The sequence below is a fragment of the Egretta garzetta genome, unplaced genomic scaffold, assembly GCF_000687185.1.
Source record: "Egretta garzetta isolate BGI_Z169 unplaced genomic scaffold, ASM68718v1 scaffold463, whole genome shotgun sequence".
Classification (NCBI taxonomy): domain Eukaryota; kingdom Metazoa; phylum Chordata; class Aves; order Pelecaniformes; family Ardeidae; genus Egretta; species Egretta garzetta.
This window is the reverse complement of record NW_009259188.1, coordinates 1,451,971-1,470,139: the sequence shown is the minus strand read 5'-3', so window position 1 is coordinate 1,470,139 and position 18,169 is coordinate 1,451,971. Positions and strand designations below refer to the sequence as shown.

The 18,169-nt window shown below is 40.6% G+C and overlaps 1 protein-coding gene across 3 annotated transcripts in view; it reads left to right on the top strand.

The window, feature by feature from the left end:
• The window catches only part of LOC104123468 (cadherin-6), a 48,797-nt gene extending 37,500 nt beyond the window's left edge, over positions 1–11,297 (top strand). For 2 of the 3 annotated variants that reach the window (XM_035891318.1, XM_009635719.2), the window contains 5 exons: positions 1,039–1,175; positions 5,771–5,892; positions 6,696–6,813; positions 6,901–7,152; positions 10,807–11,297. In XM_035891318.1, the coding sequence (XP_035747211.1) occupies positions 1,039–1,175; positions 5,771–5,892; positions 6,696–6,813; positions 6,901–7,152; positions 10,807–11,297 (1,120 nt within the window). Of the gene's footprint in view, positions 1–1,038; positions 1,223–5,718; positions 5,893–6,695; positions 6,814–6,900; positions 7,153–10,806 lie in introns of all 3 variants that reach the window. The other variant, XM_035891317.1, reaches the window with a different exon arrangement.
• Positions 11,298–18,169: the final 6,872 nt, after the last annotated feature.

Sequence of the window (18,169 nt, the reverse complement as noted above, 5' to 3'; positions counted from 1 at the left end):
ACCCTCCTGCCCCAGTTTTCATCTGACTGCATACCAGCTCAGCCATATCTTTATCCTTGTCTGGACACAAGGGACAGCTGGAGATGCCTTGTCCCCATGAACATGGCCTGTAAGGAGACCAAGGGAGCACACTGGGCTTCCTAAGGCTCTGTCCCGCATTGTACAGCAGCACACATTTGGGCTTGGAACAAGAGCAGAATAATACAATTGCATTCTTGCTTTAGCAACATCAGAGACATATTTCCATCAAAACCTCTGTAATTTATGCAATAATTTTCTCTACATGAGCGATGAAACCAAGTCACAGCATTTGGATCAGGGTGGTAGCACCCTCTCCCGCAAAACAGAGTTCCACTTTTAAAGTTGGATTCAGTTCAGCAGAAAAAGCAGAAGATCAGATTGAAAATTTGAATTCACATTTAGACTCTGAGATCTTCCAGAGCTTGTTAGCATTCGTTTTCACATCTAGCTACCATCAAGCAGGGCTGAGCACATTAGTTTTAATGAATTACAGCAAACTTTTAGGTGATATGTACTATGGAATAATGAATCTCTGTTCCATGCTGACTTGTTTTTGGGGGGCAGTCTTTTTAAACGCTGGGAAGTGAAAGGCAGAAATGCACCCCCGCTATCAAATTTTATATCAGAAATTATTTGGAACAGTTGAGATATCAAACCATAAAAAGAGGGGTTTATAATGGGAAAGCCAACTCAGCCTTAAAATAAACTTCATATCTTTCAGGACACAGACTTCACATTTCTCACAAAAAACAAAGCTTTGATGATTCTCAGAGGTATGTAAATTCTGCAGTAATTCATTTATTCAGTGACAATGCTCCACCTTCTAAATCAAATGTGTCATTATCCAGTAACTCAGAACTAGCTCTTTGTGTGAGTATAGAAAGACTCTGAAGCCTGCACTGAAAACAAAAGGCAACCCCATTTACGAGCTGTTTGATGTCTAGTCTTAGAAAATGGTTTAAGAACATAGAAATTAAAAGGAAAGCATTCTCCTAACCCCTGTCTCTGTATTTGCAGGTACTCTGTAGATCGACACACTGATATGGACAGAGTATTCAACATCAATTCAGGAAATGGTTCGATATTTACTTCAAAACCCCTTGACCGGGAAACACTGCTGTGGCACAACATTACAGTAATAGCAGCAGAGATCAGTAAGTCAAACCTAAATACCACTGCTGTCCCTGATGTAATGAATTTAGCCTTCTAGCTGAGCGTGTGAAAATCACGGCTGGGCAGATGTCGGGTTATATGGATAGTCCACTCAATACTAATGAAGGAGAGGAAACTCTGCAAGAGGTAGTCTGCTGTTTTGTGTTTACTAGGGACACAGTTCATGAAGAGGTTATTTAGCTGAGCAGGGAGGAAAGGTAACAGTTCTGTGTTTCCTAATCAGGAATAGCCTTTTTTAATTTTGAACATGATTGCTGAATCCTGAAATTGGCATGCAGCAAGCAAGATGGTTTAAAGCCAAACTGCATTCCATGGCTGAATTTGGTCTGATCCAGACTGAATACAGCACAGGCTTGGTGTTTTCAGGTAAGACTAAGGTGGCTGGGCTGAGCTAGATGCCCAGATCTTAATCAGTTTTAAGGATTTCCATTTTTAACTTCTTTCACGTCATTTGAAATGATGAGCTATTTTTACAAATCAGTCTGTCACGTCATTTAGGATTGCTCAAAAGAAGTAAACTTGTGATAACACTAGTCATGTGGATTTTAGGAGTGGAAATGCCAGGGATCTAGATAAAGATGTGTATGCTAGGTGGTCTTAAGAAACAATCCTCTTTATTTTGATGTATTAACTATAAGCATGTGACATGCTTAAGTATCAGGGAATGCAATGCTGTTCACCTTTGCAGAGTCACAGTGCCTATGATTGTGAAGCATGGTGGAATGGTAGATAGATCCAATATAAACACCACTTCTATGACTGTCACAATTTCTCTGTGCAACTCAGAGGCTAAATGGCTTTTTTTGTTTTTTAAAACATAATCTGAGACAATATAAGCCCTACTTTCTTATGTTGTGTATATGTGATTATTGCTCTATCAGCCGCTGAACAGTAACAAGACCATAACTAAGGAGTGCTTGACTCCAGCTTTATTTATTCTGTAGGTCTTTTTAAAACTCAAAACTGATGTGAAAAAATACTACTGAGGCAAGCAGATGGGGTTCTTTAAAAGTGTAGTGGGTTAGAGCCTGCAGGAATTATGTTTCTTAATAGCTTTCTCCCTCTCTTGGAAGTTTGCACTTTTAATGCTAGGTATGTGGTTTCAGCATACCAAGCGCTGACTTCTGGCTGACTGTTAGTCAGGTGTTTGTGTTTCTATTAAGTCTTTGAAGGAGTAATCTAGGGTCAAGAGTTGTACACTACAGACTGAGCTCCTGGGTAGAGGAGGAGGGGAAAAATAAACACCTAAAAAGGAAAGAATAGCAAGAACATTTAGGAAGCACACTTGCATTGATCCCAGCGGAGCTGAAATAGTATACAGCATAGAAAATTGTATACCATCTGAAAATCAATGTAGCTTCTATATGAAATACTCATTTAGTTCCTCGCCTCCTTCCCTAAGGGCAGACCTACTACTGGGCCAAACCCTCTCAACTAAACCTTTTGTGTCTGACACAGGTTTCTGTCTTAATTACCATTCCTCTTTAGTCTGAGTCCTTCCCGGCTGCAACAATCTACTTTCCAGGCTGTGCTTCACTGAGCCTAGACCAAATTTGGCATAAGTGGGGTAGATGCCTTCCAAAGGCAATTTTCTTGGTTGAAATGCAGCTACTGTTTAAGCAAGCTGTGGTCTGATCCAGGCTACCTCCCTAATTTTAGTCTCAAGAGACTAGACTGGAAAGCACCACTGCTTAATGGTCCTAGCTAAAACCAGTAATTTCTAGCAAGGCTAGCTAAAGTGCCATTCCACTAAATTCCAGCTAGTCGCTGATTGCCCTCAGTGACATACCATGACATCAGACTCCAGATATCTTTCACTGAAGTAATCTAAAAGAAATATCCAGTCAAGTTATAGGCAGGATGCACATTCAGGTGAGTGTGCTCCCTTTGAGACAGAAAAAGAAAAAAAAAATAAAAATGTTAAAGCCATAAAGAGAATCACCCTTCAGTGTTGACTGTTCCTGATTTCATTTTACAGAAGAAAAAAAAAAAGAAAATATGGAAGTTGCTCTGCCTTTAATTGTCTAGAATTGTCAGCAAATGTAGACACCTCAATTTTTTAATGTTGTTCTTTTTCACCATTTGGACCTGCAGTTGCTCAGCAGCCCAAAGAATCATGCTGTGAATGTTGCAAACAAATAGTTGGTAAAACACTGGGTCAGTACATCTGCCACAGTCAGCAGGCAAACTGGCAATAAAACTCACTACACAGGGCTACTGATTCACAGCTGCAGAATTACAGCTGAGAGAATTCCCAGAGTATTTTTGAATATTCTTTACTTAACATTTAAGTGTAAATCAAACAGAGGCAGGACTTTGAGGCTGTATTCAGAAAAAAAGCTTTAACAATTTGGTTGCTGGCTCAACAGAAAACATACCACTGTAGCGATTAATAGATTTAAGCAGTTCGTTGAGTTTGTAGGGATCTTTTTTTGGAGATGGAGTCCGGCAGTAATGAAAGGATTATGCACACAAATTATCCTGCATGGATTAATTTGCAAAAATAATCTGAAAGATGACAAAAAAGAAGACTTAAAGATGTACACATATATTTCAACTCACATTTCCATTAAATCAGAAAAAAGGCCCATGTCCATAGAGCATAGAGGTTTTATGAAGCTTCTGTTTATTACGGTATCATTTTAAATTCTGAGAAACTTAAGCACCTAGCAATAAAAAGAAAATATCTAGTTCATGGTTCAAAAAGCAGCAAAGAAAACAATTGTAATTCTTGAGAGGAGAACAAACACATTTGCCGATATATTTGAATGTATTTGTTGGAAAGGTATGCCCTTACAGAATAGTCTTGCCAACAGTCATGCGACTTCAAATGAGTACCTTGGATTTCTGCCTATTATAAAATTCAGCATTTGTACTGATGTATTTTAACATACAATTCAGCCTAGCCTATATTATATGTAAACTGTTATTTTATACATTGAATGAATTTAGCCCAATGGTTCATATTAGAAAGTGGTTTATGCTTAATGGAATCATATTAACTTCAATGGGACTGTGGAGCTTTAAAGCACAATATTTTGTCCAAATGACTGAGCTCTGTAATACAAATATACAGTGCCAATTTTGGAGAAGGCATTTTCAAATTTATAAAAGTATGATAAACACAGTAATAGGACTTTTATTAAAGCCTAACTCAACAAGCTGCTATAATGAATGCTTGTAGAAGCATACAGAATCTTAGATCTGCTGTATTTTATTGCACTATTTTTTTCACTTGACTCATAGGTTAAAATGCATTAATAAACTATACTAACATGGGTAGGAAATTAATGTAGCAAAACTCAGTCAGAGCCCTCATGAAAGGGGGGGGGGGAAGGTATTTATTTTAAATGAAACACTAATTTCAACCATCAAACACTTTCTCTCATAGATGTCACTCTCTTCACATTCCCACACCCACATACTCCCAGGCACTGTGGTGGGTATGCCTGGGTCACCTGGCCTAGATCATTTTTTGTGTGATATGGAGCACAAAGGACACAGATCGAGTCCTGGCCGTGTCTCCTGGTTTCCTTTTGATTGGTGACGACAAATTGGTTTGGGGGCAAGTCTTGTACCCTTTAGGAGGTGATGGTTGTTATGACATGACATTTTTACCTCACAATCTTGCCTATTTCACCATTCATGGCTCCTAGGTGAGGTTGCTGCCTGTTGCCTTTCCTCCTTATTTTGTGTATCTTCGTGACTAAAACCTGTCTCCCCTCAACAGGAAAATCAGTAGTCTACACAATGTGGTGCGTTTCCAAATGTTTTCATTTTTATCTAGAAAGATGACAGTATCTTCATCAGTATTTTATGCTCAGGAATATCGTTGTCAAATTTGTTCTCTTGACACTATACCGTCCTCATAGGGAAAAAAACATGTTTAGATATGGGGAACTGCAGATTCTATAGAGTGCTTATGTTCTTCAGCTGATACTTTTTGGTGTTAACTCACCAAACTCAGCCAAATCAATTCACAACAGATTAGAAAATATCTGTGATCACAGCCACAGTTACTAATTATATAACATAATGGTAATCACTGAAGCTTAAGGAACTGTGTCACGAGATTTGTAGGGGACAGAATATTATATATAACAGGTCGAGAGGAAAAAAAGCACGCAATCCCATCTTCATGACTCTTCAGTCTTCCTGTTTCAGAGTTAAGGAAGGGAATACATTCTAGAAACCTTGTTGCCACCAAACTGTATTGGTTAGGTTAATAAATAGATTTCATTTAATTCCAGTATTATATTTGTACACATATATATATATATGTCTCACACATACTTTCATAATTGTACTTGGAGCATTCAAAGGAATTTGTAAATCCTGGACTCTTACCCAATCTTATCTGTATAGCTTACACAGAATAAGAGTAATGGTAACACAGCACAATTTTGTGGAATTCACCCCATAACGCGTTCCCCAGAAATCAACAGAATGTATGCAGAGCGTTGTGAGTGAGAAGAACTAAGGCAATGAGCCCCTAAGTCTGTCCTTTTCTTCTCCTGCACTGAGTCAGTAGCTGGGCTAAATAAAATCTCTATTCTGTCTGGTTTTATCATTTCAGACAACCCAAAACAAAGCAGCCGCGTCCCAGTGTTCATTAAGGTTTTGGATGTAAATGACAATGCTCCAGAGTTTGCCATGTTTTATGAGACCTTCGTCTGTGAAAATGCAAAGGCAGAACAGGTGTGTTGTCTGTTTGTACTAAGAAAATATTCCAAATTAATTGAGTTTTGCTATTACTCTTGCATCACCTAGTCAAGAGGTATACTTTGCATTGCATCAAGCTGTCAGTTTTGCAAAATTAAACTAAACAGTGGCTGCACAGTATCTGATTGCACTTAGTATTCTTGCAGCTAATGTGACAGTATGTTTTACACTGTTGTTTTCTGTACTGCACCTTGTTATCCCTGATTCATTTTCATTCTGTGATTCTCTGCTTTATTCAGGCACCTCCACTGTCTCCTTCAAAAACAGTTTCAGGTCTGTAACTGCTACAGGTCCTGTCTGTGATATAATTATATTTCCTGCCAGATAACTCTCGCTCTACCAGTCCTATTACTAAATGGGTCAAAGTAGCAGATAATTCAGAAGATTCAGCCAAACAATTCCCGTGACATGAGATTTGGGTAGATACACAGTCAGTTTGGACTGTCTCACCTTTCATCTCTATTACTTGCCACATGCAAAGGTTTCCTACCCATCTGGAGCGGCATCAACCCAAGCCTGCTCTTGAATTCGACATGATTTTCCTGCCAACTTTCAAATTCATCATATTACTGGCTGACGGTATGGGATACAATAGGATGGTGTTCCTAAACAGCATCAGCAGCACATGGAGCACTTTTCTCAAGCTCACCATAGCAGCATCAGCTGCCTTAAAGCAGAAGAAAAAAATTAATACAATAAGATGGTTTTACAATTGTAGAGTACAGAAATAAACATGAGGTCCGCTGACTTTGAAGATAATTTTGTTCTTGTTGTTTCAGCTGATACAAACATTAAGTGCTGTTGATAAAGATGACTCTTACAGTGGACATCAGTTTTCATTCTCCTTAGCTCCCGAGGCAGCCAGCAGCTCAAACTTTACACTACAGGACAACAGAGGTGAATTTACAGAAAGACTTTTCTTTAATATCTCATCCTTGCTTTCAGTCTTCAGGTAAAGATCTAATGCATGCTTTGTGTTTCCAGACAACACAGCAGGGATTTTCACCCGAAAAACCAGATATAACCGGCATGAAATGAGTACCTACTTCTTGCCGGTGGTAATATCAGACAATGACTACCCTATCCAGAGCAGCACTGAAACGGTGACTATTCGAGTATGTGCTTGTGACCATCGAGGAAAGATGCTGTCCTGTAATGCCGAAGCCTTGATTCATCCTACTGGTCTTAGCACTGGGGCTCTTATTGCCATCCTTCTCTGTATCATTATATTACTTGGTAAGTAGCTCAGAGGCATTTTGTTCCTTTCGTGGTTATTTTGCATTGCTACGAGTGATTATGCCAAGGCTAGGACAAGAGCAAAGCAAAGGCATCCTTGCCTTATCCTACATTTGAATTACTGTATTTCCCCCTCTAAGGGCTGCTACAGATATGGTGTATAGAACATATCCTATCTAATCTCAGTTATCTAGAAGTTAGCAATGTCCAGGCAAGAGGAGACAGCTGTGTTCCACCCTCTGATCAATGGAAAGAGACAGACACCTGTAGAAAAACATTCATCCCATCCCCTTATTGGTATCTGAAGTAGACCAGACTAATCACCCTCTGCAGGTGTCCGTCTCTTTCTGTTGACCACAGAAGGAGGCCAGATAACTTTTAGTTTTAAACAATTAACTTCCCGTGTCTAAACTGAGGAGAAACAAGTCTCAGTGTTTCTGTTCTGCTGGAAAAGGATGCTGAAATGGGATGGCTACTGAAGCACTCTCTCAAAAGCTGCAGGGTCCTCCCATTCAGGCACCTGCGAGTACAAAGAGGTTGGATCCTGAGTGTGGAGGACGTACAGATCTTTGGTTACAGCACTTACAGGTGGTCAACATTCATTTTTGTATAAAAATCAGGACAGTTTTCAACATCTTTCACCTTCCTTTCACTCACGTTCCGCCTCTCTTGTACAGCAGAGACTATTGTCCCTCCAGCCATTAGCCATAGTCTATTCATCTGAGAGAACTGCACAATACAACACAGGCAGTTCTCAGGGAGACCTTATTAGTCACCTTTAGTATCTGGCCAGGAAAGAAGGGAGTCAGACCAATTTTACAGCAGTAGAGTCAAGCAGGGGAGAAAACGTTTCCTCAGTGATTCCCCTTGTTTCAGCCCTACTCATATCTTCCTTGGACATGCTCATCACCACTGCAGAATCATCCTGATCTTTGCTATTAACATAATTTCCTTCTCCAGTGATGAGCCACAGACCATGTTGTGATTCTCAGACGTTAACAATATGGTCATGGCTTGCCCAAGTAAGCATTAACCCATTTTCAGAAAAGATTCCCACAATAACAATTTTACCTTTAATTTGCCATTAAATTCATTTTTTCAAAATACGGTATCATTGCCTCTAAGAGCTGAGATCACTTTGTATCAAGTTCCTTACCAGAAAAAGAAATCTAATGCTGCAGGTAGTCTTGCACTCATTAGTACAACTGTGCTCATTAATATCAATCTGACATTAAACGATTTCCTGTTTTATGTCAATCGAAAATAATTGATTCTGTGTGCTAAGCAGCACTTTATGTCAATTACTGCTCACGCCACCGTGCACCATAAGCAGATTTTCAATTAACTCAGCTATATAATTTTCTATTTTCAGGGGGGTTGCAGGGTTTGCATGTGCAACCACTACTGAGTGAAAAACAATACTCTGGGCAGACCTGAACCACAACTTAAAGTTTAGCAGCAACAAAAAGTGCCTGTAAATTTCTAGGTTTATTTGCAGTTTGAATAAGTCTAGCAGCTTATCAGGAGGCCTCAGACGCTGCTGAACACTGACATGCAAATAAAGGTGATGTACTTTAACATGTAACTTCTAATGGTTTTTTTTTTTTTGCCTGCAAGTTCAGCACAAAATAAGAAAACCCAAGTATCAGTGATGTGACATAATTATCAAAGTCTCATCCTTGCTTATTCTGTGTAACACCTTTTTTGTTAATGAGATACTTCAGCAACACTTTGTGTAAAAACTATCATTCCTGTGCTTTCTCAGGACGTTCTACCAGTCACTATTCTGGAAGCCCATTAAAAATTGACACCGTGTTTTTCAGGTTCTCCAAAATTTTCTCCAGCTATCTCTGTTCTGTCACATAGACCTTTCTCCAATCCTCCCATATGGTGTCACAGTTTTATGCTCTTAAGGAGGAGAATTCTCTTTTACTGCATTTTTGCACAGCAGCACAAAGAAACATCACTCAGATTAGGACCCTTACATGACACCATAAGTAAATCTTCACCATTAGGGTGAGAGCCTGAAGCTTTCACCGTCTGAACCAGTCCTCCTCATTCCTTCAGTTTCATCACCTCACTTATATTCTTTCAACTCATATTAGCAGATGTTCTTTCTCCCTTACTCTATTCCTATGGTAAAGACACAATAGGAATCAGATATTTTTCCTACTTTATCCTATCTTCTTGGGATCCCTCTCTAGTCAACGGAGAGAAAGAGTATGAGACTCTTCCACAATATGCTTGAGCACACCCACAGATAGATTCTTGCTCCAGCAATCCTGCAGGGGAGTCCATAAAAATAAATAAAAAAATCAGAAAAATCAGCTTTTTGTCTGTTGAAGAAAGCTAAAAAAGACAAGTGTCAATGGGCTAAAATTTTGTTTTGGGGATGTTCTTAGTCCTTGGCATTGCCCTTCACAGGGCTACAAATGAGGAACGGACTGAAAAAAAAAAAAAAAAAATAGTCTTTAACAGTTACTGTGCGTTGGCTCCCCCTTTTAGAAACAGCTGACACGAAAGATAATTTTGAACCACCTTATCATATCAATGAGTTTAGGCATTTTCTGATTTGCTTTGCTTTGTTATGAAAGAACTATAAAGAAAGCAAGATGCGCCTTTTCTCAGAGTTTGCACAGCAGAGCTGAAATACTGGGTACCCTGGACCTCAGACTACGAAAGCAACAGTTGTAGTTGTAACACATCCCGGCTCTTTGCTGCTGTTCATTTGTAAATATTCAGTCATTTACCATGTTAAGGTAGAATCCAGCTAAGAAATCTGAAATTAACTTTGAAAGGAAATAAGGTATTGAACATATCCCCTCCCTCCCCCTGTGCCCACTTCTCCAACAGTACTGGGGGTCATTATTGAGTAAAAATATTTACATTTGTATCGGGGCCTTGGAAAGAGTTCCTGCCCTCCAAATAAATGAAATACACACACATACACACACACACACTTTAGAATGAAAGGCATAAAATTTTCTGTTTGAGAAATCTCATGCCTTTGGCAGATTAAATAATACCATTACCATATCTAATCAGTCTAAGATTTAAGCCATACAGTTTTTTTAAGGTGATGTATATTGTAAAAACCTTTCAGGGAAGTTAATAAAACTTGGACTTTGTGCTGGCTGAAAATCCACTCCATGCTCCAAGCTTTTTTCCAGAGGAGGATAGATTTACTTATCTTGAAATGCAGCTTTGCTAACCTATCATCATAGCCCAGTACATACGGGCCTTGCCCACCGCACAAGTCGCATCTCATCCCAGGGGTTCAAGGTAAATAACACTTGACGTTACTTATTTTGGAGAAAGTGTTTCTCCCTTCCCAGCTCTCGTGAAACTAGTTCTGTTCTCAAGGCAACAAAATTGCTATACAACTCTGGGTAAAAATGTGTCTACTGACACAAAGACTGGCTTCTTACAAGCCTGAAGTCTCCTTTCTTCTCGCGCACACCCGTGGCATTTCGTCTTCCAAGGCGCTCACAGGCAGAGCAAGCAGAGTCTGAAAACCTGACATGCACATCTGCAGTTCTGCAAAACATCTTTCAAAACTCTGAATTCGAGCAGAGGCACGGCGTTTCTTCTGGGTTTTAATGGAGTTAGGGATTAACCTTTCCCTTTCTCTTACCCTGTTATTTTTGTTTCCAGTTACGGTGGTGCTGTTTGCAGCGCTGAGACGGCAGCGGAAAAAAGAGCCTTTGATTATTTCCAAAGAAGACATCAGAGACAACATTGTCAGTTACAACGATGAAGGCGGCGGAGAAGAAGACACCCAGGCATTTGATATCGGCACGCTGAGGAATCCCGAAGCCATAGATGATAATAAATTACGCAGAGACATTGTGCCAGAAACACTTTTTATGCCACGGCGGACTGCAGCGGCGCGAGATAACACGGATGTCAGAGATTTCATTAACCAAAGGTTAAAGGAAAATGATACAGACCCGACGGCACCCCCGTATGACTCGTTAGCAACCTACGCGTACGAAGGTAACGGTTCTGTGGCCGAGTCCCTCAGCTCCTTGGAGTCGGTGACTACGGACGGAGATCAGGACTACGATTATCTCAGTGACTGGGGGCCTCGGTTTAAAAAGCTCGCAGATATGTATGGCACGATGGACAGTGACAGAGACTCTTAATATGTTGCCTTTTTTTTTTTCTCCCCCCCCCTTCCTCATTTTCAGAAACAGCATTGAGATATGTGAAGTGGCTATTTCTTTCTATTTCTCCACAGCTGTGTGAAAGGGTTCTCTGTCCTACCCGTTCAAAATGTCTAATGACTGCAGTCTGTGTGGATCAGCCGTCAGAAAACTTTTTCTAGTATCATTTTATGAGCTTCCAAGAGGCAAAATTCTTATTTTTTAGTGCATCCAGTTTACCAAGCCAATCTTACAGGCACGGCAGTAGTGGAGGGGGGGAAAAACGATCAGATGGGGAGCAATATTTTTACTTGTTCTGCTTACATTGTAAATTGGAGTATATTACTGTTTAAGCTCACTTGCTCTTTTTACTTGTATTCAGACTATTCAGCTCAGATGACTGCTCTGTCGATTGTGTATTGCACATCCCCATGTAATGAGGTACCCTAGTTTACCCTATGTATTATAGTCAAAAGTAGTGGTGATGGAATGAAGGTTTATTATATGAGTAAGCTGAGAAAAAACAACAAACATGCATTTTACTCATGAGGAAGGTAGAAAGGCCTAACGGTCATTTAAATCTAAGTGTTTTTCTAGAACTTGCCATTGCCCCCAATGCACTGAATCATACTAACACACACATATATATAGTTCATTGACTGCTATGTATATATTCTTCTGACCTAGCATTGCTGGAGAGACCTGTGTGCGTGCATGTGTGTGCAGTCAGTAACCCCAGTATCTAATTCTTAGATGGTTTCCCAGTTCTAACCCAGACTTGCTTTGTGATACAGGGAAAGTCATCTAATCCATCTCCAGACTAGTTCATGACTTGGAGGAAGGAGCAGATCATAACCATGCTTTTCTTCATACTTCTTTTGTCGGCCTCTACTTGCACATCACTTCAGTGATGGCCACTGCGCTGGGGAGGTGGGAGTCAGGTTTTTCATATCCCTCTACTTCTGCCTATTCTCACGTGCAGGAGGGGAGCAGTAGCCTCAAGGTGACTGCCTCCCTTCGGGGCAAAAAAGAGCAACTGCAAAGGAGGGAAGTGTGCTCTTTTTTTGTCCTGACCTTCCCTGCCCAGATGCCCAGGGTGGCTTCCTGACTGAGTCTCTGCCCGGTTTTGCTATCTGTAAAGCAGGGAAATAATGCCTACCTCATCAGAATGTTGCAAGAATTATATAAACCATTTGGAAAATGCTTTAGAGATGGAAAATGCTGGCATTCTGCCAGAGGAAGTAATTTCTCATGCTTTTGGGTGGTTGTTTTCTTTTTTTTTCCCCTCAGATTCAAGCCCTGAATGCACAAGTAAGCAAGAATCAATTGTCATTCCAGTGGCCTGAAAAGTAGCGTGTATAACTAAAACTCATTATTTAAAATAAACTACTCAGCTAGGGTTGTTAAAGACTTCACCAAAAGTTAAAATTTTAATCACAAATCTCTCTATGTGTGCTAAACCACTTTGCCAAGCTAGGTAATTTTTGTCCGGGGGTGGGGTGGGGGAAGATGCCATAGTCTCAGGACAAAACAATTTTCTTTACAGCTTGTGCACCACTGAGTATTTCTGTTGGTTTGTCAAACACATGCAATTGCTGCACTTCAAATCCTGCCACCTTGAAGATGTTGTCTGGAGAAAACCCTAAGGGGCTGCCATGGGACATATCCAATTCCAGGAGCTAAAAGCCACCCTGTGTCCCAAAGCAAGGAGACATGCCATGGCACTGTGCCAAGGAAAGAAAGAATTTTAATTTATTTTTTTAAATATACCTCATACATAACTAAACTCATGTATTTAATTTTGAAGCAGTATTTAATGCCAGAATTACAGGCATGGATCTATTTTCCCCCTCCCCTGAATCGTAAGTGAATCAGTTTGAAAACTAAACAACAGCTCTAATTTACGCTAAAAAAAAAAAAAAAAAAAGGAAAAAAGTTAGTAAACAGAAAATTAAAAGGGATTTAAAATTAATCCCTGGAATTCATTATTCCTCGAGAGTTAAATAAAGAGAGCAGTAAGAGTCCCAAGTGCTAGACTTTTACAAGCACGATGACGTAACTTCAGGTTTTGTGCACTGGCTCACAGGGAAGAGGAGGAGCCAGCCACGCTGGGGGGCCCGGCTAGGTCTGGGAAGGACTCCTCTGCAGCAGGGAGCACTGCACATTTAGAGGCTTAGGGCAAGGCAGCTAAGGACTTGCAGACGCCCATGTGATAGGTTAGATGTGTTTTCAGAGTGGAGGAGTCTGGAGTTTCAAAGGGTCCCAAGCCCCTGGTCTCGGTGATGGAGGCCTCTCACAGTGCTTCAGCCCAGCAGAGCAAGGTGCCCAACTCCATCACTTAGGGGGGCTGAGCCTGTCACGCCTGTCACAATGGCACAACTCATCCCTTATTATGTCCTCCTGAGGGCCCCTCAGTAATTTAAGGTGATAAAAGCCTTTGACAGTCTAGCCCTTCATGGCTTCCTTGAAATCAGAGCATCCAGGAGGCAACCTGTCCAAAACCTGGCTCTGGCACGCGGGAGGGACCATCTGGATTTCAGCAGGGGTCACAGCTCACCTGCCACAGGTCCCTCCCTTCAGTCTGCTCTCCTCATACAGCCAGCAGAGACACCGTACCCCTTGGGGGGCTCTGCTGAATGGCTCCCAAACACACGCCTGTGTCTCAGCCCTTCGCTCTGTTGGGTTGCCTCGAGCAAATCGCCTTAAGCTCAGAGTCCAGCTGGATGCCCAAAGCGAGCCAGTGAACGGTTCCCTCCCCTCCTCAGGCCCTGAGGAAACAGATTTGTGTGCGGAGAGGGTGGCAGAGGGGGCCATAAAGCCGCACGCATATTTGCCCCTGCGAGCCACCCCCAGCTCACAGGGAAGAGGGAGTCACCGTCATTTGACTGAAGGCAGACCTGGCACCTTGGAAGGGCTGGGCCAGCCCACGGGTCAGCTTGCGTTGGTCACTCCTCGGGGTAGAATAACAAGGCAGGAGGATCACTGATCACCTTGTAACTACTTGCCTATGTTTATACAGTGATTTTGTCTGATTTAGTGATTGTTAGTAGCAGTCCAAGTTCAAGTTTCTTCTTTTTTTTTTTTTTTACTCCTTTAAATTGAAAGCTGGTTTTATCTTGTCCATTGAGTGACACAGTGAATAATAGAGAGTGGCTACTCGTGCCTGTTGTGTAAATATATTATATATAAAATTATGTTATGTCATCACAAATATGGTGCCTGAATAGCAAATGGATTCTTCTAAGAAAATTCAAGGCAAACTCTCACCCAAATTATTATTTATGCATCTAGGTTTTAAGGTCTATTTTTTCCTGCAAATTAGACAGATTTAGTATCTCTCACACAGCAAGAAGAGCTCAATTCTTTCTTTTCTTCTTGCCTAGCAGTACCACAAAGTGCAATTTATAAAATCAGTACTGCATATTAAATATTGGAAGTGCCATATTGCAGTGAATACAAAACTTTGCAGTAGCATTTCTTTGCACCTTGTTGCATGTCGGCGTGCTAGATGATAGAAATGAGTAGTTAAAAATGCTTTCACACAATGCTAGAATCGTCATGTATAGGTAGACAAGTGTTAGACTATGGGCTATGAAGTGGGTTTCAAGGCTGTTTTAAGCCTGCTCTTCTTAAAACCGCACCTATTTGAGAAGAACTATTATTAGGAAGTTTAGCTAAACCAGGTAGAGAGATGAGCAATGCAGTTGGCTTTTAATTTGGAAAAGTATCTGATCTAACGACAGGGGACCTAACAAAAGGTACCAAGGAATTCAGTGGACTTAACGTGAAACAGGGGCATGTTTACATGGGGAATGTTTCCAGACTTGTGACTGCACAACAATAACATCTCTGTGCTTGAAACAGAGTAAGGCTTCTAGTAGAGCTATTCCATCCCAGCTCCCGAAACAGCCACTTTATCCCAGAAAAAGGATTTTTTTGCTCCAGAAGAGCGATTTTTCTCTTTAAAAATTATTCTATCCCACAGCAGCACCAGTATGGGGAGAGTCAGCAGGGAAGACGCACCAGCACATACCTCCAACGCAGTTGTACCAGGACATCTCTCTGTGTAGACAAATGCTTGGAAGAGAGCTGAGCCAGCAATTTGCAGCAAGCTGCAAGGGAATTCGGGGGTTCCCACAGGGCTATACTGAAAGTACCACAGGACTGAGATCTCTTCCCAGACTTGACAGAGACAGGTATACTGTCTAACCACGAAAAAAACAAGTCGTCTGTGTGTTTCCATTATTGCTGGTAAAAAAAAGTTCTAGAAAGACTAAGAGTAGAAGAAGGACACTCCACCTCTACCAATACCAATATTTTCAAAATTCATCCTAAGAAAGAGACATATTTTACTGATATTGTTTTATTTCATTAGTTGTGAGGTCTTACTTCATGCTATGGATAGGTGTTTCCTAGCTGTGAAAAGTGAATGGGAGAGGCAACCTTCAAATAATCCAGTTTTGGAAGTAGCAGGCTACATTACAAGGCAAAACATTTCAATTTCTCTGCCACAAAACAAAGAAAAAAATCCCACAAAACTCAACAAAATGAATATCTGTAGTACCATAAAAAGAAGTAGACCAGGAAGAAATGGCTTTGGGAACGTGTGTCTGCACATGTACAACATGAATAAAAAGAAGGGAAATAACGGCCATTGGAAGCTAGTCATGTTTCAAAACCAGACTTACCCGTGGTGAGCAGGGGCAAAAGCGCATGGTCATTTTTAACATTTCCAGGGTTCCTACAGCAGCCAGAGGGAGATTTGCATGGATAGGAAGAAAGACATCATCTTTTTCAGACCAAGCAAATTAAATCCAGTCCGTTTCCATGCAAATCTCTAGGGAAGAAATTCCCTTTGTCATAATTATTACTGAAACACATTAAATTTCTGCAGCAGGTCTATCTTTATGGCCTTCTGCAGAGTGAATTATGGACAGGGTTTCTGAGCAGGTAACTCACTGCAAACACTGCCATGTTAGTTAGCTCTTCCTGACACTGTCTCTTAAGTCTCTCCATGTTTCCTTTGGCTACAAGTAGTATTGAAGTGAAGCAAGAAGACCACTGTCCCAGCTGGATGCTACCATCCCCTGCCCATTTGCGTTTCAATTAACACTGCAGTCTGAGGTCCCTTGTCAAATGAGAGCTGACAAATTAACAGTCATTGCGCTATTTCCAATGAGTATGAACTATGACATACGTTGTGAAAGGCAGGGGTTTTTCCAGCCCCTCTAGACCTGTGAAACAGCAGCCTCCTCCAATAAATGTCGAAGCTGCAACTTTTTTATTTTCAGTTTAGTCTTCAGAAAGGCTTGTTTTCTTAGAGATTGTTTCTGTACTTAAGACAGAAGAGGAACAAAAGCATATTTAATATCTACAGCCTCATGCATTGCTCCAGAAGGAGGAAAAAAACCACAGCAGCCAACGCAATGTTTTAAATGGCAGTCTCTCCCCTCAGTAGTTTTATTTAGGCACAGCTGAGACAATCTTGATCCTGCCCATCATTCAGCAATATTACACTTTTCAGACCAGACCTGCCTCTGTCATACACTAAACACTTTCCCGAACAGTTCATAAAATTCAGCAGTAGGTATGCAAAAGCCACGGCTGGGGTTACAGGGAGTACAAGCGTCAGAGAACTGGGAGTTTCAGGAAGAAGAACAGAAAGTGAATTGCATGGGGGGCTAGGGGGAGGTAATCAGTCATATGCAAGGCAGGCCCATGGCACTTAAAAGCCACAAAGCTGTCATATTATGTATAGAGTTACTGGATTTCAAAGAAGCTTTTACAGAACCGTCTCTTTTTTTTTTTCCCCTGCATGAGCCTTTTTCTTTCTTTACAAAAAAAGGAAAAAAAAAAAAAAGGAGCTGCTAACTTCCAATTTTTCCTTCCACAAAGTCGATTTGACAAATAAGGCATAAGTCCAGCATATATAGAAATTCTTTCCACTCCCATGGGCTTTTGACCTTTCCTATGTGACTGCACTATTTATGTAAATATACCTGGAGACTCTTTCTATAAGCTTTTAGTTTTCTACGATCTATTACTTTAGTGTTTATTAAAGAAACAAATGTATAGAATTATTAAGCATTCAGGTGAACATAAAGAAACAACGCTGCAAACACAAAATTGTTCTGGATTTCGACACACAAAAAACTCTTTAGAATCACTGTACTGTTTTAATTCTGTGATTACGCTCGTTGCTTTGAAAAGTTAAACTTAAAAGAAAGGCCTTATAATAAATGCTATGTGCATCTTAACTGTGTTACTGAGAGAAATCAATCTGGCAAACTCCTGTTGCGATTTGTGATATTTAAACCCTTAAAATAAATGCTTTTCAGTATTGATTTTTTTTTAATTAAAAATACTTCCAAGCATAAATTGAACCTGATGCCACTACATGAGAAGATTTACTTGCTGGCACGCTCCAGCTGCAAGGTCTCTCACTATGTCATCCCCTGGTTGTGCCAAGGGAGCCTCAGCATCGGATGGATCTGGTCGCTGCTGGGCACAGAGGGATATATGCGGGACATTTGCGGGCGATAAGATTTTTGTCACCCAAGAGATTTACACGTAGAAGCTTTCCTGTGTTGCAAAGGGACCCATGCTGGAACAATTCTCTCTTCTGCAGCGTGGATGGGCAATTTGTTATGGTCAGATGGCAAGTGTGCACTCTATCCCTTATATTTCCTGTTCACTGTACTGGCTTCTTTTTGGGGGGTGGGGGACAGGGGAAAATGAAATTTGAGCATTTAATGAGAAACCAATTTGAACAACAATTTCTCACAAACAGAGTGAATTTGCCTTTTTGCAAATTGATTTTTGTAACAAGTTATTTATATGATACTACTTAATAAATTGTTTTTTCTAACTTG